The sequence below is a fragment of the Mercenaria mercenaria genome, chromosome 12 (assembly GCF_021730395.1).
Source record: "Mercenaria mercenaria strain notata chromosome 12, MADL_Memer_1, whole genome shotgun sequence".
Lineage (NCBI taxonomy): Eukaryota > Metazoa > Mollusca > Bivalvia > Venerida > Veneridae > Mercenaria > Mercenaria mercenaria.
In genome coordinates, this window is record NC_069372.1 from 67551126 (window position 1) to 67575100 (window position 23975).

A 23975-nucleotide genomic window follows, 5' to 3' on the forward strand; every position below is an offset into this window, starting at 1 on the left:
TATTGAGACAATGTGACTGGTGCACGATGGAAGATAAATTATCGCTTGTTCAATATGCTACATACCCATTCACCGAACTGCGCGTTTAAGTTGAGAAATGTACGATTGAAACGGGTTAGTATAATTTCCCGTTCACGACCATGGTTCTTATAGAATACCTAGGGGTAGGGTATAACACGTACGGAGGCATTTTCTTTCTGATCTGGTGCCAGTGGAATAGACTAATACTTTATCCATTATTTGGACTTCTTGTAGAATCAGATACTCTTTTACAGAATTGAACAGGATATTTTCATAGAAGTTCAGTTTTGATTTAGGTAGTTTTTCATGTGTATTTACTGTTTTATGTTATGAATTAGGTATAAACATTTACAAGGACACTGTCCAAAATGTCTTGATAACAGTTCTAAGGAAGTTACTGTCATCGAAATAATTTTAACATTGACACAAGCCTGACTCCACACTTCAAAATATTTTCTTGGTTTATTCCAAACTGTCATATATTCTGAAATATACTGTAGAACTGGGTCCTCCTTGCATATTTTCAGACTGCCTATCTTGTTCAGATAATTGACTAACAGATGCTAGGTGTATTTGTCTTAGCATTATGTTGACACTGTTAGTGAAAACAAATATGATATACTAGTAAAGGGATAATGGTCATAATTGTATATGGTTTTAAGAATATTTAATGGCCACATTAAATTACTGGTCAGAGGATTTTGTAATAAGATGATGCATGTTGGTGTGAGCATCCAGCATGAAAATATGCTGCCGAATTAAACAAAATATATTTATTTTACACATCTTGTCTTTATTTTCCGTCCGTCCTTCCTTGATACTGAGGAGAGATGCGGAGCTTTATATTTCTGCTCAATCTCAACTCCAAGCATCAGTGATGTAATCTAGATGAATGGTTTAACTCAATACAAGACATAGATTGAGAAGAGTTGACCATTTTCTGCTAATTGAAAGGATGTTTTTAGCTCACCTGAGCCAAAGGTTCATGGTGAGCTATTGTGACCGCTCAGTGTCCATTTTCTAAAAAAATCTTCTTCTTGAAAACTGGGCAGAATTACACCAAACTTCACAGGAATGATCCTTGGGTGGCGCCCTTTCAGAATTGTTCAAAGAAGTGAATTCCATGCAGAACTCTGGTTGCCATGGCAACCGAAAGGAAAAACTTTAAAAAAAATCTTGTCCAAAACCACAGGGCCTAGGGCTTTCATAACTGGTGTGTAGCATCATCTAGTGGTCCTCTACCAAAATTTTTCAAATTATCCCCCTAGGGTCAAATATGGCCCCGCCCCGGGGGTCACATGGTTTATATAGACTTATATAGGGAAAACTTTGAAAATCTTCTTGTACAAAACCAAACGGCCTAGGCCTTTGATATTTGGTATGTAGCATCATCTATTGGTCCTCTACCAAGATTATTCAAATTATCCCTCTAGGGTCAAATATGGCCCCGCCCAGGGTGTCCCAAGTTTTACATAGACTTATATAGGGAAAAAAGTTTAAAAATCTTCTTGTCTGAAACCGCAACACTTAGACCTTTGATGTTTGGTTTGTAGCATTGTCTTATGGTCCTCAACCAAAATTGTTCAAATTGTACCCCTGGGGTGAAAAGAGGCCCTGCCCTGGGGGTCCCAAGTTTTATATAGACTTGTATAGGAAAAAACTTTAAAAATCTTCTTGTCTGAAACCATACAACCTATGCTTTTGATATTTGGTATGATGCATTGCCTAGTAGTCCTCTACCAAAATTGTTCAAATTATGCCCCTGGGGTTAAAATAGGCCCCGCCCTGGGGTCACTTAGTTACTGTGTGAGTTATATAGGAAAAATACTTAAAAAATCATTTGATCCAATTTCCAAGACTATTTAATTATAATTACCTGATGACCCCAAGTAATATGATGTCACTTGACTGTGACCTTGACCTACTGACCTACTTTCTTGTTTTTTAAGATAAAGCCTTGACATTTTGATGACATACACAGTTTTGCACACCAATCGTAAAACTGAATTTCATTGACCATGAATGTGACCTACTGACTTTCTTAGTATTTTATCATCAGTTTAATCTTTGAAACATGTAGCTCATATTACTCAGGTGAGCGATCAAGGGTCATCATGACCCTTTTGTTACAATATTAGTCCTACTTTGAAGAAGCAAAGGTACTATACTGTTTTGCTCCTGTCTATCTACCAGTCAGCAGACAATTTTGTCTCCTCAGTAATACCAAACTTCCTAGGATAATTGCCTGTGGCCAGTAGGTGAACCCTATTGAATCAGGGGTCAGTAGGTGGGAAAATGATTCCCTTTAAATTAGTGAGAACACTGGACTACAATGGTCAAACTTCATAGGATGATTGTCGGCTTAGTAGATGACCCTTATTGTGTTTGGGTTAGTAGGTCAAAGGTCACAGTGACCTAGATTGAAAAGGGTTTACGAATGTTCCCACCTGGGACTGTAAACTCTAATAGGATGGTCACCTGCGCTCAGAAAATGACGTCTGTTGTTTTGGGAGTCAGTAGGTCAGTGACCTAGAGGTGAAAATGGTTTCAGATCTCTTGCGTATTCAGCCATCACACTTCATAGCTTTATTGTAAATTGTCAGTTTGGGGATCAAAGAACAGGGTCAATGACCTCGATAAGTAAATAATTCACAAACCTACAGTTGTCGAACTATGTAGGTCAAGGTCAAAGTGACCTCACAACTGAAAATGGTTTCCTTTTTAGCTCACCTGAGCAATGCTCTGTTGAGATTTTCTGATCGCTCGATGTCCTGCGTCTGTCGTCAGTCAACATTTAGCTTGTGTATGCGATAGAGGCTGTATTTTTCAACTGATCTTCATGAAATTTAGTCAGAATGATAACCTTATGAAATCTAGGCCGAGTTGGAAAATGGGTCATCTGGGGTCAAATCAAGGAAAAACCTTGTGTATGGGATAGAGGCTAAATTTTTCAATTGATGTTCATGAATTTTGGTCAGAATGATTACCTTGATGAAATCTAGGCCGAGTTCGAAAATGGGTCATCTTTGGTAAAAAACTAGGTCACTATGTCAGATCAAGGAAAACCTTGTGTATGCGATAGAGGCTGAATTTTTCAATTGATCTTCATGAATTATGGTCGGAATGATTACCTTGATGAAATCTAGGCCAAGTTCGAAAATGGGTTATCTGGTGTTAAAAACTAGGTCAAATCAAAGAAAAACTTGTGTATGCGATAGAGGCTGAATTTTTCAATTGATCTTCATGAATTATAGTCAGAATGATTACCTTGATGAAATCTAGGCCGAGTTCGAAAATGGGTTATCTGGGGTTAAAAACTAGGTCAAATCAAAGAAAAACCTTGTGTATGTGATAGAGGCTGTATTTTTCAACTGATCTTCTTGAATTATGGTCAGAATGATTGCCATGATGAAATCTAGGTCAAGTTCGAATATGGATCATCTAGGGTCAAAAACTAGGTCACTATGTCAAATCACAGAAAAGCCTTTTGTATGCGATAGAGGCTGTATTTTTCGATTGATCTTCATGAAATTTGGTCAGAACGATTGTCTTGATAAAATCTAGGTCGAGTTTCAATGTGGGTCATCTGGGTTCAAAAACTGTCACTAGGTCAAATCAAAGAAAAAACAATGTGTATGCGATAGAGGCAGTATTTTTCAGTTGATCTTCATGAAATTTGGTCAGAATGATTGCCTTGATGAAATCTAGGTCGAGTTCGAATATGGGTCATCTTGGAGTCAAAAACTAGGTCACTAAGTCAAATCAAAGAAAAACATTGTGTATGCGATAGAGGCTGTATTTTTCAATTGATCTTCATGAAATTTGGTCAGAATGGCTGCCTTGATGAAATCTAGGTCGAGTTCGAATATGGGTCATCTGGGGTCAAAATCTAGGTCACTAGGTCATATCAAAGAAAACACTTGTTTAAACTTAAGAGATCACATTTTTGGTCCAATCCTAATGAAAATTGGCCGGAATATTAAATTTTGTTTCCATGAAATCACGAGGTCAAACATGTTTACACTGTTATGGTGTGTTTCTCAGATGAGCGACCTAGGGCCATCTTGGCCCTCTTGTTTTACTGGAGGATTTTATGGATGAGGACTGTCAAATCTTTTATTTAAGGATGTCGAAGACTACAGTGACCTTGAACTACAAATGGTGTCTTATCAAGTGCGAAAGTGCTTTGGCCTATGGCTATTAAATCAGTTAAGAATCCATATTGTTTGGAAGGCCAAAGGCTAAGATCACTGACCTTAACACTAGGGATAATTAGCTTCAGAAAGATTTGGGTTATGGCCTTCACATTTCATACAATGCCTATGATCAAAAGATTTCTCTTGGGTTTTTGGATCGGGTCAAAGTCCACAATGACGGAAGGAACATTATAACACAGGAACTTATCAATGACTAGAGAATGCTTTTGGGCCTATGGATCATAACCTGATTGGCTGTGGTCTGTAGATGTCATCTATTGCTTTGAAGGTCACCGTGACATTGAAACTTAAAAGTTTCGCCTCAATAGCCTAGTAACCTCCTCGATGTTCTAGTTGTCGAGCGTCCGCTTTGAATGCGGGAGGTTGTCGGTTCGACCCACGGCCTCGTCGCACCAAACACGTGAAAAGTGGTACCCGTAGCTCCCTTGCTTGGCGCTCAGAATTAAAAGGGAAACTAGTTTTCCTTCTCTCATGGATAATATCCGGAATGAGGTGTCGAGAATGATAATATAAGTTGTAGAACTTCCTTCACAGTCGACTTAAAATGAATTGGTATACATGTAAATTAATGTTTAAGCTTGGGCCTATGTCCATCAGATTTCATAGCCTGAATATCTATGGGCAGTAGATGAAATAGATACATGTAACCGTTTTGGTCACAAGATCAAATGTCTAGCTTACATAGCAAGATAGCTCCAACAGACCAACATGGGGGCAAAACCTTGTATCCCCCATTTAAGGAAAGCCTGATTGTTCACTCATCCAGCGCAAAAAAAATCTTGAGGTCCAATTCGTCTGTAAAGCTTATATTCGTGGAAATGATAAGTTATGTTCATATCACGTGTATATGCATCGAAATGTAGCTTGAATGTAAACATGTCAAAATGTCCAAACGTTCGAATCGGGAGAAAAGCTCTTAGCATCACAATTTACATAATATTTTAAATCAGTTATAATCTGTGGTAAAAGTGTACGATGGGTCACCACATGTGAATGGTTAACGTCTTGTATTCATTTTTGATGGTGGCGCCGTGAAATAGGATATAACATAGATGTAGAACGGGAATTTTACCCTATTGTTGCCGCATGAAAATTTTTGGTTTAGCACAGCCAGACGGATAACATATGGGTAAAAGATGATATACTACAGACCTTCTAAAAGATGGAATAAATTAGCGAGCGCATGGGTGTTTTATATGTGCCATATTAATGCGTGAAATTCGCCTGAAAAACATGAACTGGTGATATGCCAAAATAGCCATACTTTTAAAAGCTGTGTAATATTTCCGTTGCTATGAACAATATATATGTCATGCATACTAAAGGTTGTAATCCGTTAGCTTCAAACATGTCCATGCACGTAGTAGTTTTGGAAGTCAGATTCGTCCATACTTTGCATACGTGGATAGGCAAAAAATGCCTGTTTTCGAATGGACTAAACTTTATGTATATAACCAACAGAGTTTCAAGTGTTCTTCCCACTGGCACCAGATCAGAAAGAAAATGCCTCCGTACGTGTTATACCCTACCCCTAGGTATTCTATAAGAACCATGGTCGTGAACGGGAAATTATACTAACCCGTTTCAATCGTACATTTCTCAACTTAAACGCGCAGTTCGGTGAATGGGTATGTAGCATATTGAACAAGCGATAATTTATCTTCCATCGTGCACCAGTCACATTGTCTCAATATTCCATATTGCTGAGATTATCAACATATTTTATGCTTTCGTCAACGTTACAGAAAAAACTTGCTTGACCTTCCCTAATGAACATCCGGTCTAGAGGTCACGACAGTGTGCACATGTTTGGCGAAACGTAAACAAACAAAAACAGAATTTAAAAAAATCACAATTTTACACTAAAACTCCAAATGATGAATGAAATTCATCTTGTATACGATATTTAATTTGAAATCGTACATTGGTCTGCATCTGTTCTGTTTATTTTATTCATTTTGCACATTAATGCTGCATTTTCACATTTTAGCGAACACGTGTAGTAAAGTGACGATTGACATACATTTTCACAACAGCCAATCAGAATGTTTTTTTTAATCTAGAACGGAACTTCACCAGGGAAGTTCAAGCAAGTTTTTTGTGTTACGTTGAAATTACTATAAACTACGCGTTGTTTTTCTAAGATAAGATGTATTAAAGAAATGCGACCGGTACTCAATGGAAGATAAATTACCACTTGTTTGATATCCATAGTACACATTTACCGCACTGCGTGTTTTAGGTATGAAATGCGCGATTGAAACGGGTTAGTATATTTTCCCGTTCATGACCATGGTTCTTATAGAATACCTAGGGGTAGGGTATAACACGTACGGAGGCATTTTCTTTCTGATCTGGTGCCAGTGGTTCTTCCCTGTTTTAATTGTACGAACCTTTTACACATGTCTAAGCGCCATTGCAGGAGGTGGTAATAGCGTTTTGTTTTTTTTATTGTTTTTCTTTTTTGTTGTTGTTGCTGGGCAATGTTTTACAACTCTCTTAGACACGTACTAAGTACCAGAAATAACAAGTTATGTTCCACAAGTCTTTATGCGCTAGCAAAGTTCAAAAGCTGTTGTTTTATTTCTTGAAAAAAGGAAGGGTATTTTGGAGAGAAAAGAATAATATCTGAGGTTTTATGAAAACGTTTTTTCGGTCGCTTTGGAACACAACTCTAAACCTTCTCGCCAAAATAGGCAAAGTAAAAAAAAGAAAAACATAATGGAACTATGCACGATGCAGTTTCATTACAGAACGGGGAAACAGAAAAACAACGTCGAACCTCAAAAACAGATGTTGTATAAAAAGAAATACTATTTTCAGATTGTTAAAATAAAAAGGCCCCATGTGCACTTAAGTTAGACATAAATGGCAAAAAAATATTTTGACTTCTGTTTAATTTTTATATCGAGATCAACTGAAACATGACAAATAACTAAGTGTAAACGTCTTTGCAACCCACTTCCATCTAAAACTACTGTTCTGTTTTCTGTAAGTCAAACGTTGGTAGATCTCGCAATCCGTGTCTAAAACCAGAGATGCTTGTATACCAGTTCTGCTAAATCAAATCTACCATTTGCATATTCTTTCTTTTTTTTCCATTTAATAAATTCACACATGGAAACAGGAAAGCTGTCCGCAAAGTACTACTTAGACTTTTTATACGTCCGTGTGCAAACGGCGTCTTTTGCTGTGAGTTTCTGAAACAAAAGCAATCATTTTACGATAGGAAAAATGTTACAGATGAGGTAGATCACCCCGAGGCCATATTTATCAAAAGAACCATTTGCTTGAACGTGAAGTATTCCAAATTTAAAAAGATTTAAAAAAAAAAAAACACATTTGTTGTCTTTAGGAAATAATGCATCTTTTTTATAAGCATATTTCGAATGCTCTTACATGTAGCATGGTGCCAGTAAGAATTTACAACGGTTTTCTTTATACAAAATGTTTCTTTTCGTAATATAAGTCATCCCTACCATAGTCATTGTATCGCCTGCCCATTCACGGCTTATGGTGGAGTCAACATCGCCCTTCTGTACTGCCGTCAGTTTCTGCCCATCTAGAGACATAACTGTCTGGAAAGGTAATGTAATATCTGTACCCATGCTTCTTAAAAATGGAACACTTACTTATTAGGGATACACGTAAAACATTTAGTTTATACTAATTTGTTTTAGCTCGAATGTGATGAAAGCTTCAAGCTTATTGTAACCATTCTTGAGTCCGCTTCCTGGAAAAAACAGTACTGGTGTCATATGAGAAGTTATGGCCGTGACCCCGGTGGGGCTAGAACCCACGGCCCCTGGACTGAGCGGCCGACACAATACCCACTAGGCCAACCGCTCCCCTTGATGTCTTGTGAATCGTTGAAGTAAAAAGTTTGATATAAAGATAATTTTAGAAATGTATCGTACACTTTGAATTTTGAAAAAAAAAGATGGGGATGGTCTATAGCGGGAAAACCATGGTTTCGATCCGTGATAAATAACACGCGATATGTGGTCAATAATGATGTTTTTTCTTTAACAACTGAGGGATCAGAAAAACACTCATTTCATGTGCAGGTGTAAACTTTCTGAATGTCGGCATTTTTCCGAACCATTGTAGGTCTACATGAAATTAAAGATTTCGAAGTTCATCATTCAAAAGCGTTGACTTTGTGTACAGGTAAAGTGAAACTCGATGATTTGATTTGTAAAATTATTAATTTGAAAAGTTTAGCATTACTTTCAAAACTTAACAAACCAGCCTGAAGGAAAACTCATACGATAATACCTAAATTCAATTTAATACGAATATAGACCACATTAAACATGTTTTTGCTGAATCTGCTTGGCGTATCAGATGGCATATATTATTTTACTATCTGTCGACTACTGAAAAAAAAGCCCTCACGTAATGAGGCAATGATCAATAGCGGTAGGTCCAGATACAAACCTAACTAAAACCTATGCTCCCAACTTGAATAAGTCAAGCTACTGTGCGTTTTCAAAAGTTTCAGTGTAGTATGACAACTTCAGAATTCACTTCTTTCAGTGCCATATGTAACTGGAGATTAAACGAAGGGACCATTATTTTAAATGCCAATTTCAACGTTCTTATCTTTCTTTTTTGTCTCAGCAAGATGTTAGTTATTTTGAAAGATCAGTTTTAATCTAGTATGGACACCAGGAACACTGAGCATTAGGACTGACCACCGTAACTGATGCGAAATATTGCAAAATGTTTAGGTAAGCTCATAGGAACTAACTGCTAGTTTTTACTTTAACTTTTCGTCCATCTGCAGTAGTTTCTTCGAATTCCTCTCCAATCACGAAATCAATTTCCGTTGTCTTTAAAGTTGAAATTGTTTTAATTTTCCATCTACCACCTTCTACCGAGATCTCCTGTGTAGGTTTGATCGTTGCAGCCATTTTCCGCATAACCAGACCAACACCTTGATGAACAAAAGTAAAAAAAAAGAATATATGCACTTTCGGCATATGTCGCAAGGAGGTACATGGCGCATACTGGTGCTATATAAATTATGTTTGTTTACTGATGGTATATGGTGGTTCATGGTGAAAAATGATGCCGCTTTGTGTGCGGCAAGTCGAGAGTTCGATTCCCGGACACATCATACCAAAGACGTGAAAAATGGTACTTGTAGCTTGGCACTCAGTATTTAAACGGTTGTCCCAGAAGGTTAAATAAGCCCAAATAACTATAACACTTACATATACCTTTATGATGTATGTGTACCAGTGGTTTATAATGCAAATGCGCTTGAGGCAAATGGAGATACATGATGCATAAATTTACATGGAGGTACATGACGCATGTGCACTGGAGGTACATGATAAGTACATGAAGATACGTGGCGGTACACGGAGGTATATAAAGCATGTGCACTGGCGGTACATTGAGATACATGAAGGTACGTGGCGGTACAATATGCATGTGCACTGGCTGTATATGGAAGTACATGGTGCATGTGCACTGGCTGTATATGGAGGTACATGGTGCATGTGCATTGGAGGTACAAAATGCGTGTGCACTGGAGGTACATGATGTGTATGCACTGGTGGTACATGTAGATACATGATGAATGTGCACCGGATGTACATGGGATACGTGGTGATACATGGAGGCTCATGCCACATGTACACCTGCGGTACATGGAAGAATATAATGCATGTGCTCTGACGGTAGATGGAGGTATATGATGTACAATGCAACCTCTGTAGAGCAACACCCTTTGAGAGATACAAATATTGACTATTATGAAGAGGTTGTTGTTCTGGACAGGTAAATTTGATAGTATATTTCAGCTTAGAAAATTTTTGATGATGTTGTTATATAGAGGTTTTTGCTTAAGAGAGGGCCGCTCTGGAGAGATTGTACTGTTTATGCACTGGCTGTACATGGAGGTATATGAAGGATGTGCACTGGCTGTACATGGAGGTATATGTAGGATGTGCACTGGCTGTACATGGAGGTATATGATGTATATGCACTGGCTGTACATGGAGGTATATGTAGGATGTGAACTGGCTGTAGATGGAGGTATATGATGTATATGCACTGGCTGTACATGGAGGTATATGATGTATATGCACTGGCTGTACATGGAGGTATATGATGTATATGCACTGGCTGTGCATGGAGGTATATGATGTATATGCACTGGCTGCACATGGAGGTATATGAAGGATGTGCACTGGCTGTACAAAGAGGTATATGAAGGATGTGCACTGGCTGTACATAGAGGTATATGATGGATGTTCACTGGAGGTACATGATGCATGTGCGCTGAATGTACATAGAGGTACACGAAGCATGTGCGCTGCCGGCACATGGAGGTATAGAGGCACGTGTTCTCGTGATACTTGCTGCATGTGCACTGCCGGGTTCAAGCCAGTTGGCTCATTCATTATCAGATACTTGTCAAATTTGCCGTATAACTTTGTTTAAGCCTATATAGAGCTGTGATTGTGTGTGGTCTAACATTTTATTCACATATGGGCATTCAAGTTTTGGATAAGAATCTCATTTCAACAATTCAATTACAACGTCGCATTTTAAAGATGTTTTAAATACTCTGTAACACTGCATACATATTCATTAATATGCATTCATATCTATGTATAGCAAGTTATCTACAAACTAAGACTGTCAAGTAGTGTATAAATCAGATCCATTTACCGTGCTGTTATAAATTGTACCGGATTTAAGTTGTAAAAACTCACAAAAGATATATTGGCAGGCTACAAGTCTGAGAAATATTTTAAAGTGTTTTTCTCAGGTAAAAACAAAACTATTCTTCAGTCTGTTTAGCATAGCTATTAATCAAAGTAGTCATGGTTTTGGTGAAACATCTTTCACCTTAGTTAAAAACTGGTCTTAATAATATGGTGTGCCATTTGGGTCGAAAGTCTGCTTTGCTTGTGCGCACATTTCATAATATACAGGCAAGCGTAGATATAAACGTCTACCTGTATATTTTATGCGTGCACGTGTTAATATGTAGATGCACGCTTATATGAACGTGTGCGTGCACTTGTAATTATGCGTGCACGTATAGACTTACGCGTGCACGTCCATATACGCGTATATATACGTTCACCTATAATGCGACTAAAATTTGCATGCACGAATAAATATGTACGTCCACGTGTATGGATTTATAAATTTATATGGATTATAAATTTATAGGTGCACGCGTAATAACAAGTGAACGGATATATACACGCGCACGTCTATATATATATATATATATATATATAAAGCGTGCATTATATAATCAAGCGTGCGCGTATAAAAATATATACGTGGACGTACATGTATATGTTTAAGCCTGCACGCATATTTTAATAAGTGCACGTATATTTTGAAATGTGCGCGCACGTAAAGCAGACTTTCTACCCAAATGGTACACCACATTAGTAACCCTGATATGCCACTAAAAGATCAAGGCTTCATTAAACAAGCCACTAAAAAAATATTGCAAAATACGTGAATGAAATAAAAAATTTGACTTGAACGTATAGTTAAAGGTCGCGCTTGAGACGGCTTTATCAGCTCTGATACTCAAAAGAATGAGGCATATAGTGTTATCGCATATTAAACAATGATATTTTATGGATGATCTGCTCGACCCTTTGACATTCTGTATGTCTCTTTGTATCTTGTCTGCGGTTTGTTACCATCGTAATTGAAAAACACTCCCATGTCCGCTTTGTAACATTTGGATTATGTAATTAAGTATTACATTGCCTTTTGACCTTCACAAAGACACAAAATTTAATTTAAATATATGACCTTCATCACTTGTTAGCCAGTATTGTAACAAAACTACATTTAGATTTTTTTTTCTAGTGAATTACATAGCTGTGCTCGCGAACAATTTGGGTGACAGTTAGTTTTGAATATCTTTCTTACACCTTTGATATATAACGTATAACATGCCTATTCGAAAAAATGATCAGTCAAATGTAGACTTCGTTCATTCTTTCAAAAACTTTTCAGACCTTACACTCCACAAAGCTCTGTTTTACCACTTTAAGGAACACATTTACGAAGGCCAGTTTGAACGAGTCGCTAAGATCATGTGCCAAACAGTTGTTGGTTTAAACAGAAGCTTGACCATGATGATTAATATATGTAACCCACATGAACAATGATCTTGAATAATAATACAAAAATACGTAGATCGAAATGTTAATTCTGGCGAGTGCAAGAAGTTTGACTACAGACATATTTCTTGTTGTTGGCAGCCCTACAATTTTATGTTCACTAATAACAATAATGAATGCGTGTTAAGCACACTCTCGAGTAACATTCTTACATCAAACTAAAAAACATCAAACTTGTATTTCATGCACACCCTACTATCTGACTCTGAATACAACTATCTATTATGCACAAATATAAATACATATATCGAAACTTAAAAAAGTCTACAAAATAGTTTTTTAAAAACTTACCGACTGCTTTCATGTATTCATCAAAGTTTTCTGTTTGCACCAAATTCCACGTGCCTGTTGCAAAATCCGCCATCGTGTTAGTGTATCACTTGTAAATGAAATGAAGAATGGTTCAAATTGTATTTTAAGATTATCTAAACCTTTCAAAAGTTCACGTGGTCTATCTTTGGACGTGCTTATCTCAAACCACCTTAACTTTGATTACCGACACATAATGGAGACAAGTTTTAATCTTGAAACTTGAAAGATATAAATTATCCTTACACAGAAACTTTAAAACAAGTAAGATAGGTCCAATTTAACAAAACGGAACCTAAGTGTCGTTAAACTTGCCTTGATTAATATATGGAATACTGGGATTTGCGTTATTCAAGGTCAGCCCGAATTAAGCATAGTTTCTATTAGATACATGCCAATATCTAATGTCAGATTGACCACATCGGTCAGCTGTACGTATTATATCAATTTTAAAAATATTAAACAGTACACACTATTACACGGTCAGGACTATCATCCTTTCGGTCATCCTGGGAGCGAATGTACCCAATTAATAAGAGGGCCCGACAACGTAGTAAGTTAGAATACTCGGGAAGCTGCAGCTTAGCTGCAGCTTAGAATCTACACATAGGCGGCTCAGGACTTTGGTCGCAGTCTAACAGCGGAACCTCACAGCAACTTGCATGACTGAGAAACGCTGTTTAGAGACGCACTTCTTACCGCTGCAGTCTAGGAAACTCAACATTTCTGAAACATACTTCGAAACAACTAGAAAAGATTAGCATGATCATAATAAAGATGAAAGGGTATTAATTTTTTTAGTAGGTCGATACAATATTGGCACTGCAGCCCTATCAGAAATCAGTCTAGCAGAGGAGAGACAACTTGCAGAGGGCAGAGGCGGCTACACTTTCTTGTGGAATGGACACAGTGTCAATGAAATCCAAAGATACTAACGGAAGAACCAACAAGGTACTGTGATAAGTACATGGACATCAGACAACGTCAAGACTATTGCCCACTTCAAGTGTTTCTGAGGGTGACACACTCGTCAAATGCCGGAGTTAGACCAGATCACTGCTTCTCAACATCTGTGCTGGTTACCAACCGGTTTGATACACAAGAATGGCCAAAAACAAAACACTGGAATATCATGCGTTATGTCAAACCAGGAATGTTATCAAGAAGGACGTGAAGGTCATGGGTGAAGCGAAGTCTTACCAGTTATCTCCGGTCAGTACCTGATGTTATGGTCATCTTATTAGAGCAATGGACCTCACTTTTATGAAATTTATTCGTTCTTTTACTAAAGTTGTACATGGCAAGTTGCATGCGGAAATAAAAAGCAGTATGTGTCGGAGAAGGTATGAGACCTGGCAAAATATGTCACGCCTTTTGACACTTGCATTAATTTTCCCGCTTGCTACAAATAATTTAAATATTGTATTAGGGACTTCAAAGCACCCCACCCCACCTTCACCGATTTGGGTTGAGCGTCAAATTCTTCATGTGAGGAAGCCATCTAGTTTGCTTTAAGCTAGAATCACTATGCCCCAGATGAGCTTCCGAATTTATTCAGGATTCCCATCCCCGGATTGTTCCGTGTGTGTGAGAAACTGTGGTAAAAATACGAGCTATTAAGGTTTAATTCCGGTTCTAATAAGGTTAATTAAGGTTCTGTTACGATTGCATTGGATATTTATAATGTAACAAAGTCACAAAACCATTTTTTCTTACACATCCGAAGCAATCCGGGGATGGGAATCCGGAACTCATCCGCAAGCACATCCGGGGATGGGAATCTGGAACTCAAGCGAATCCGGGGATGGGAATCCGGAACTCATCCGCAAGCCCACCCGGAGCAGTGTGATTCTAAGGTCGATGGTTCTAAATGAAATAATGCTGGGAAGGGCACCTGGGGTCTTTCTCAACCATCAAAAGCTGGACGACGCCATATTATCTATAATTGTGTCGGCGTGACGTAAAACACAACCATATATATATGTCACTGCTAACATGTGAGACATGATAACAGAGATTTGAGTATACATGAAAATGTTGAACCAGTGCAAATGTTTAGTACAACTCGGATGTGTATATATGTAGCATCAAAACCAATCTTATTGGGTTAGTGGACTTGTTGTGGCATATGCACGCTCGATTGTACTGCTGGGCGCTTTGTCGTAATTTGTCTGATATACTGTGGTGGTGATTAGTTCGTTTAAATTCTCTCTATTTATATATTATCGCATAGTGCGGCAATTTTCCTTTGATCTTTGCAGCATGTTATACATAGTAACACACATTATTACTACAAAACTGTGCTGATATCTTACAAAACTGTTGCGATATATATCAACACGGAAATCTCTATGGAGTTTCATAAGAAAAAAAGTGTTCCGATATATATCAGCACAGTAAAACTGTTCCGATATATATCGGAACACTTTTTCTCTATTGAGGCCCTATCAAGGGAGTATAATTTTTTCCTTTCAAAGAAAAGATGATTTTAGCTCCAATTTACAGTTCAACGAGCAAGAATTGTCACAAACACCTACATTTATAAAGTAAAAGAATAAATAAACTAGAATATTTCAAAAACTTGATAGTTATTGCCAAATTCAGAAATACATGAAATATAGGAAATTCTGAGATTTCTCAAATGTTTCTTTTTCTTTGATTTTTTTTTACAAACAAAACAACAAGTTTTACAATATGTCTGGCCAATGAAATGCAAAGATTTAAAACCAATGCAGAAATTTGTTGGGTACTTTTATCTGGGGAACACATTTTCTAAAACAGAAGTTTTAGTGTTTCAGTCAGCGAGGCGCAGAAAGGGAATCAAAATAGTAAAAATAATAATTAACAAATTTAAATGAAAATGATATATAAATTTTAATGATAAACTATGCGATAAAACAGTTATAATATGTAGTGCTCGTGTGTTACCAGGATATATCAGAGCTAGGGGTACATCTCGTTATTTTTCTCTTCACATATCTGTCTCGGCCTACCGGCCTCGACGATATGTGCAGAGAAAAATACCCTCGATGTACCCCTAGCTCTGATATATCCTGGTAACACACTCTCACACATACTATAACTATTACATAATTTATAACGCGAACTTGTAATATCCTTACGGATCTCATGTATGGGAAAGTCAACTGTTCTTAAATTTGATTACATCACTTAATGCAAACAATCTCTATAAATTCTGTGTATCCTTAAGATCGAGTTAACTTTCAGAGAAAGAAAATACAGCTTCTCTGGTCAGTTAAAGAGACTAAAATGTCACTGCTGATTTGTGAGACGGTGTTGGCCCGGTACAATTTCTCCATCTTTGCTGTATAGTAAAACAAGCACTTTTGGACATGGATTGTAAATGTCACAATAAAATGACAGCATTGACAGCTGTGTATTTATAAAGAGTAACATTATCCCAGTCAATGTATCAGACAAAAACATTATCATCTTTTGCTACACATCAAAGTATTTACTCAATGTTCAAATTTTCCTCACACATCTGTCATGGCCGCTAGTCTGGTGTAGTTTTTTATCCTTCCGCACATAAATGTAGTCATGAAAAACACAGACAAAACAACTCTTAAAGACATCAGAAATGACACAAAATGTACACAGTGTCAAAATATACATTTAGAATTTAGTAAGTCAAAGTAGGGATGGCTTCAAATTGGGATCTTCAGAATTTCAAAGAACTACTTCCTAGGATACAATGACCCGGGAGTACTTCAATACCGGAGTGACAGGGATTTGAGTATATATGCAAATATTGAACCAGTACGAATGTGTAGAACAATTCGGATGTGTATATTAAGTAGCATCGAAACTAATCTTATTGGATCAGTAGACGCGTGGCATGTGCACGCTCGTTTGTACTGCTAAACACTTTGTCGTAATTTGTCTGGTATACTGTGGTGGTGATTAGTTCGATAAATTCTCTCTACTTATATACTCCAGCAATAAAGAATTGTCTTGTTATCATGCAACTGAGCAAAATAATAGCAAAATAGCAGACTCGGTTTGATTGAGTCTTTTCATGAGAGGTAATACAAAGCACAGCATCCCTCGCGCAGCCTAACACTGGCTTAAGCGGAACTCTGTTACTGAGGTATTGAATTGACTTCATGATGCAAAACGACCAAAATATGACAACACTGAATCACAAACGTTAGGCAGAGATTGGCATAAAATTAAGGATAATAGTCTGCTGAAACAGATTCTACGGCATCTTAGGTAGGGGAGATAATGAAAATTCTGCTGAAGACATGAACAGTGCTATGATTCGTTCCCCTGTCAGTAATCAAGTAACTATGTGCGGGATCCCCGTATCTTCAGTGCAGATCCCGCGTGTAATGTTTCTACGACTGAAAAAGGAACTGTATCTTACGGAAGCCTAGTATGGGACACCCTGATGATGGGCTGATGTCGTCTGTCGCGTTGCACACCACAATAAGTCGTCAAAAATATGACGAAAAACCTTTATATACCACGTCATGTTGTATTAAGATATGTCAATGTGTCGAGTTATTAAATCCCGACAAAATAACACGTTATATATATATCGACTTCAAGTAACATGCCTGCCGACATACTTCATGCCGATATACAGTATACAACGCAACAAGTTGTCAAACAAGAGGGCCATTGACCATAAAGCGCTCACCTGTGTACAAGGCTTCAAGTGTGTTTCTATAACGTAATGGTTCAAGTACAGAGTTAGCTCCGTCTATGTTACCCTATATTATATACATGTCACACACATTTTGAACCTAGGGCAATAATTTGAACAATTACGGTAGACAGTACAACTCTGATATCACACGCCTAATATTAAGGTCTTGCTTTCAAAGTTTCTTATATATAAGTCTATAGTAAGTACATGTCACACACAGGGGCGTTGCCATTTTTTGACCTTAGGGCAATATTTTGGACAAGTATAGTAGAGAGTCAAATCCTCATATCACATGCCAAATATCCAGCCTCTAGAGATTTGATAGCTGGAAGCCTATTCTTAACCAAAAGGACACGTATGTTCAATGAACCGGAACCTTTGAACAGTTTTGAAAGGGGGCTACCCAGAGGTCATTTATGTGAAGTTTCATCAAAATCCATTCAGTGGTTTTTGAGGAGATGTTGTTTAAAGAAATTGTTGGTTAAAAGTGATTACGCCCTCTGGCAGTCTTTTTTTTTTTTTTGACGAATCAAAGAACACCATTTGTAGAAGGTCACACAGAACAATTTGTGTGAAATTATTTAAAATCGGACTAAGAGTTTTATACAAGAAGATTTTTTAAATTCAACTATATACATATAGGGGAAAGTGACCACGCCCCCTGACGGCCATGGTTTTTTTTTTGGTGTGTGTTTTTTACGTATTGGTATAATTTGAACAATCTTGGTATAGGGTGACATAAGAACCATTTGTCTGAAATTATTTTAAAATCGAACCATCGGTTTAAGCGGAGATGTCGTTTGAAGATTTTTCCATTTTAGCTCTCGTGGCCCCTATGTGCAACAAAGTTGTATATGGTTTTGCCACATACAATGCTGAAAGGTTCATGGGCTCCACTTTTGGCACCCCATGACAGTGCGAAAGATATAATTCATGAGTCACCTTTGTATTGTATGGTGCAAAAACATGAAAAACTTTTAAGTATTGTATGGGGCCAGAAACTGGAAAACTCTACTTAGATTAAGAAGTCTTTTGCCACACACAATACTGAATGGTTCATGAACTCCACTTCTGGCACCCCGTGTCAATGCAAAAGATCTAATTCCTGAGTCACCATTGTATTGTATGGTGCAAAAGACATGAAAAAAATTAAGTATTTTATGGGGCCAGAAACTGGAAAACTCTACTTAGATTAAAAAGTCTTTTGCCACACACAATACTGAAAGGTTCATGAAGTCCACTTTTGGCACCCCGTGTCAGTGCAAAAGATCTAATTAATGAGTCAACTTTGTATTGTATGGTGCAAAAACATGAAAAACTTTAAACAAGAGGGTCATGATGACCCTGAATCGCTCACCTGAGTAATATGAGTTACATGTTTAAAATGACAAAATAATGCTAAAATATGTGAAAGTAGGTCAGTAGGTCACATTCATGGTCACTGAATATTAGTTTTAAGATCAGTGTGCAAAACTGTACATGTCATCCATATTTCAAGGCTGTATCTTAAAAACAAGAAAGTAGGTCAGTAGGTCAAGGTCACAGTTAAGTGAACCCCTAATCGCTTGGGATCATCAGTTAATAATAATTAAACAGTCTAGGAAATATGATCTGATAAAGTTTTAAGTATTTACTCCTATATAACTAATATAACAAGGGACCCCCAGGGCGTGGTCTCTTTTCATCCCAATTTGAACAATCTTGTTAGAGATCCACTAGGCAATGCCACATACAAAATATCAAAGGTCTAGGCCTTGAATGTTAAGACAAGAAGATTTTTATTTGTTTCCCTATAAAAGTCTATGTTAAATTTGGGACCACCAAGGCAGGGCCTCTTTTCACCACAGGGTTATAATTTGAACATTTTTTGATAGAGGACCACAAGGCAATGCAACATACCAAATATTAAAAGCCTGGGTCTTGTGCTTTTAGACAAGAAGATTAAAAAAATCTATATATCTATATAAGTCTATGTAAAATTTGTGACTCCCGGGACGGGGCTCACTTTTTTCCCAAGGGGCAAAATTTGAACAATCTTCATAGAGTTAGATATTAGATGATGTCACGTGCACAGTGGTTTTCAAGAAGAAGATTATTTTTAGAAAATATTGACGGACTGGCGACACGACACACGAGCACGACGAACGACGAATATTATACGGTCACAAAAGCTCACCATGAGCGTTGAACTCTACTTAGATTAAAAAGTCTTTTGACACACAAAATACTAAAAGGTTCATGAACTCTACTTTTCGGACAAGAAGATTTTTAAAGTTTTTTCTATATAAGTTTATGTAAAACTCGAGATCCCCCGGGGCAGGTCCTCTTTTCACCCCTAGGGTTATAATTTAAACAATTTTGGGACCACAAAGCAATGCTACATACCAAATATCAAAGCCCTAGGTCTTGTGGTTTTAGACAAGAAGATAAAAAAAATCTATATAAGTCTATGTAAAATTTGTGACTCCCGGGACGGGGCTCACTTTTTTCCCAAGGGGCAAAATTTGAACAATCTTCATAGAGTTAGATATTAGATGATGTCACGTGCACAGTGGTTTTCAAGAAGAAGATTTTTTTTAGAAAATATTGACGGACGGGCGACACGACACACGACACTCGAGCACGACGAACGACGAATATTATACGGTCACAAAAGCTCACCATGAGCGTTGAACTCTACTTAGATTAAAAAGTCTTTTGACACACAAAATACTAAAAGGTTCATGAACTCTACTTTTGGCACCCCATGTCAGTGCGAAAGATATAATTCATGAGTCACCTTTGTATTGTATGGTGCAAAAAACATGAAAACCTTTACAAAATATTGTATGTGGCCAGAAACTGGAAAACTCTACTTAGATTATGAAGTCTTTTGCCACACACAATACTGAAAGGTTCATGAACTCTACTTTTAGCACCCCGTGTCAGTGCAAAAGGTCTAATTCATGAGTCACCTTTGTATTGTATGGTGCAAAATCATGAAAAACTTTAAGTATTGTATGGGGCCAGAAACTGGAAAAATCTACTTAGATTAAGAAGTCTTTTGCCATACACAATACTGAAAGGTTCATGAAGTCCACTTTTGGCACCCCGTGTCAGTGCAAAAGATCTAATTCATGAGTCACCTTTGTATTGTATGGTGCAAACACAAACATGAACAGTTTTAAACAAGAGGGTCATGGTGACCCTGAATCGCTCACCTGAGTAATATGAGCCACATGTTTAAAATGGCAAAATGATGCTAAAATATGTGAAAGTAGGTCAGTAGGTCACATTCAACTGGAAGTTAGTTTTAAGATCAGTGTGCAAAACTGTACATGTCAACCATATTTCAAGGCTGTATCTTAAAAACAAGAAAGTAGGTCATTAGGTCAAGATTATAGTCAAGTGAACCCCTAATCGCTTGGGGTCATCAGGTAATTATAATTAAACAGCCTAGGAAATATGATCTGACAATTTTTGAAGTATTTATTCCTAAACTAATATAACAAGTGACCCCCAGGTCTGTAGGATATCCCTTCAAAAAGAAATGTTTTATGTCTGCCACATGTTCTGCCAGGTTTTCCTTCTCCTTGATGAATCGCCTGTTTTCCAACTCTGCAAGGCAAGAAGAAGTGGATCTCTTCTCCCTGAATCTTGTTTCCATCGCAGATTATAATTTCCGATAACTTAACAATGAGTCATCAGTAATCTGTCTGAACGAATATTCAGCTGCCTCACTCCGAAGACTGTTTCGAAGACGGAAGAGCTGTTCATTCGTGTCCCAACGACATGTATTCATTATAGCTTCAAATGCATGAATGAAGCTTTCCCACGATTTTCCCACCGAAGAGAAGCTGCCTTGGTAAAGGTACATCAAAATGACGATGCCGGGTATTTGTTGTGTGCTCAGAATAAACACAATTTCTGTTGATTGACAGTTCTTGTAGTTGCCTCTTTTTTTCTATGTTTATCTCATTAATTTTCTCTTGGTAGTTTCTGACCAACTCATCCCTCTGACGAACTGATTCCGATTCATTTGCCCTTAAACGATCTGCTAGCACAGAATTTTCTTGTTCGGAAATCCGCAGCTTTTGTTTTAACTGCTCAAGTTCATTGATAAGCCATTGATCAACATTATTGTCACTGTTTACAGAAACAGCACTTGAGTCCTTCTCAGTTTGTTTCTTAGGTCCCATTTTGATATTTAGAAGTCCACAATGCTAGTAGATTTTAAGTCCAGGTTTTCGCTTTGCCAGAAATTTAAGTTAGTAAATAAGATAATCATATCATGCAGTCTCTTTAAATACGTGTTAAAGTCCTCATCGCGACGCTGCCACCAGTGTAGTAATAATTCGCAGATATACACAAAGACAAAAAGTTTCAATTTTGATTAAATTTTTAAATTTACACTAAATGTAATAACGAATATCTAGGCAATTGTTCCAAAATGATAACTTCTCTTTCTCTCACATATTTGAGGCTTCTTAACCTCGATAATCTCTGGACAATCCACCCAGAAAAACAATCTAAAAAGCCCATAAAACATGGGAACAACCCCTTTTATACCAGCTACAAACTATCTCCCAAATATGGAATGCTATCTCATAAATTATAGCATTAGCCCTGTCAGCTAGGTAGCCTAGACCCTAGAGATTTATGGAGCTACATGTTGAAATACATACTGACCCTTGCTGACCCTAGCTGACCCCAGCATTCTGCAGAAAGTAGTAGAGATTCTCTGATATGAAATGCTCTAAGAGAAAGAAAATAAGAAAACATTTAAATTCTTTATAAAATTATAACAAATAGTCAAAATGAAGAAAGTTTGTTTATAGAAACACACAACATAGGTACTTTTATCTCAGAGGGACGAGAAACTTTTTAACGAGATAAATGGTTAATTTAGGAAAAATAAAAGTCAGTTTAAATAGAAAAGAGCTTTTGAGTTGCACTTGTTCGTCTGTCTGTCCGTCCGTCCGAATTTGTGTCGTGCATATCTCAAAAAGTATTTGACTAAGAGTCACTAAACCTTGCAGGATTGTTATTCTGCATGATAAGTAGTGCACCTGGTGAATTAACTGGGATCCCACACAGCCAGACCAGAGTTATGACCATTGACCTAGTCAAAAATATGCATAAAAAGGGTCTACAAGTGTCGCATGTAACTCAAAAAGTATTTTACCCAAGATTATGTCACATTACAGGAATATTATTCAGCATGTGGAGTTGTGCACCTGAGGTTTTACTAGAGATTTCATTTAGCAAGACCAGTGTTATGGCTCTTGTCTTAGTAAAACATGGATGAAAGAGCGTAAACGTTTATGTCGCACGTATCTTAAAATGTATTTGACCTAGAATTATGAAGGATAATAAGAATATCAGCATGTGAAATTGTACACCTGGGATTTTGTTCGGGATTTCTGTCGGTCTGACCAGACCTATGGCCCTTGATTAAGTCAAAAATATGCATAAAGGACAAATAAGTGCCGCCTGTATCTCAAAATGCATTTGATTTGAATAAAAAACATTAGGGGCTTGTTATATAGTATGTCTAGATGTGCACCTGGTGTTCTCTTTGGGCTTTCACTCAGCTAGACCGGAGTTATGGTCCTTGACTTACTGAAAAATACAAATAAAGTGCTTAAAAGTTTGTGTTGCAAAAAAAAAACAACAACATAGTTCACACAGAGCAGAGCCACGAAAGCATGTACAGTGACAGGAATGGGTGTACCTGTATCCTATAGACGCATATCTAATTTTTATCTAAGACAGTGAGGGGAAAAAGGTGTGGGTTTTTTTTTTTGTAAATAAGGTGGATGGAGAATAATGTTGTTCAAAGAGAAAATGACGTTTCCTTGTAACAGACTTTTAGCAGAGTGGGAAAAAGAGTTGCTTGTAACAAAGGAGGATAAAGAGAGTTCTCAAAGGTTTTCTTGTGACAAATTTTAGGAAGAATGAGGCGGGAAAATACTAAGTTTGCTTCGTTGAAAAAAAAAGGTTTGGTTTCTTGTAGTTAAAGAGTATGTGAAAAATGTTCAAAGATACAAAAAAAATGAAAAGAATGGGAGAAATTTATTATAGGAGAAAGTTTGCTTTTAAAGAGAGCAAACATTTCTCTTATAACGGAAGAAAGTTTGTTCTAACACAAGAACAAAATACTGGTATTTGAGGAGAATGATGAAAGTTAGATAATTTTAAGAGAAAAAAGAGTTTATCTTGCTTGTATCTGAGGAGGGCGAGGAAAGATTGTTCAAAGAGAAAAATAGATTATCTTGTATTTGGGAAGAGCGACGAAAATGATTTCAAAGGAGACTTACTTCTAAGCATGGAGAGCGGGTAAAGTGTGTCCAAAGAGAAAAGAAATTTTCATGTGTAACTAAGTGTTTTCAAAAAAGAGACTGTCTTGTAAATAAGGATGGTGAGGAAAGTTTATTCCTGGAAAACGCATAATATAGTTACTTGTAACTCAAAGGGTAGTGTTCCCAGAAATCCTCAAATGTGTGTTTTTCACCCCCAGAATGGTATTTTGCACCAGTTTTTGAGACAGCTGTTATATAATTGTGTCAGGCCATGAGATTTTTGGCCCAAATGAGA

At 37.2% G+C, this 23975-nt stretch overlaps 1 protein-coding gene across 1 annotated transcript; it reads right to left on the bottom strand.

The window, feature by feature from the left end:
- Window positions 1-7116: 7116 nt before the first annotated feature.
- On the bottom strand, window positions 7117-12918 carry LOC123534433 (sodium/calcium exchanger regulatory protein 1-like). The gene is made up of 4 exons (XM_045316681.2): window positions 12707-12918; window positions 9005-9177; window positions 7718-7816; window positions 7117-7438 (listed from the first exon to the last, which is right to left on the bottom strand). Exons 1-4 carry the CDS (start codon window positions 12777-12779, stop codon window positions 7385-7387), a joined length of 399 nt encoding a protein of 132 aa, XP_045172616.2. The 5' UTR covers window positions 12780-12918; the 3' UTR covers window positions 7117-7384.
- Between the last annotated feature and the right edge of the window lie 11057 nt (window positions 12919-23975).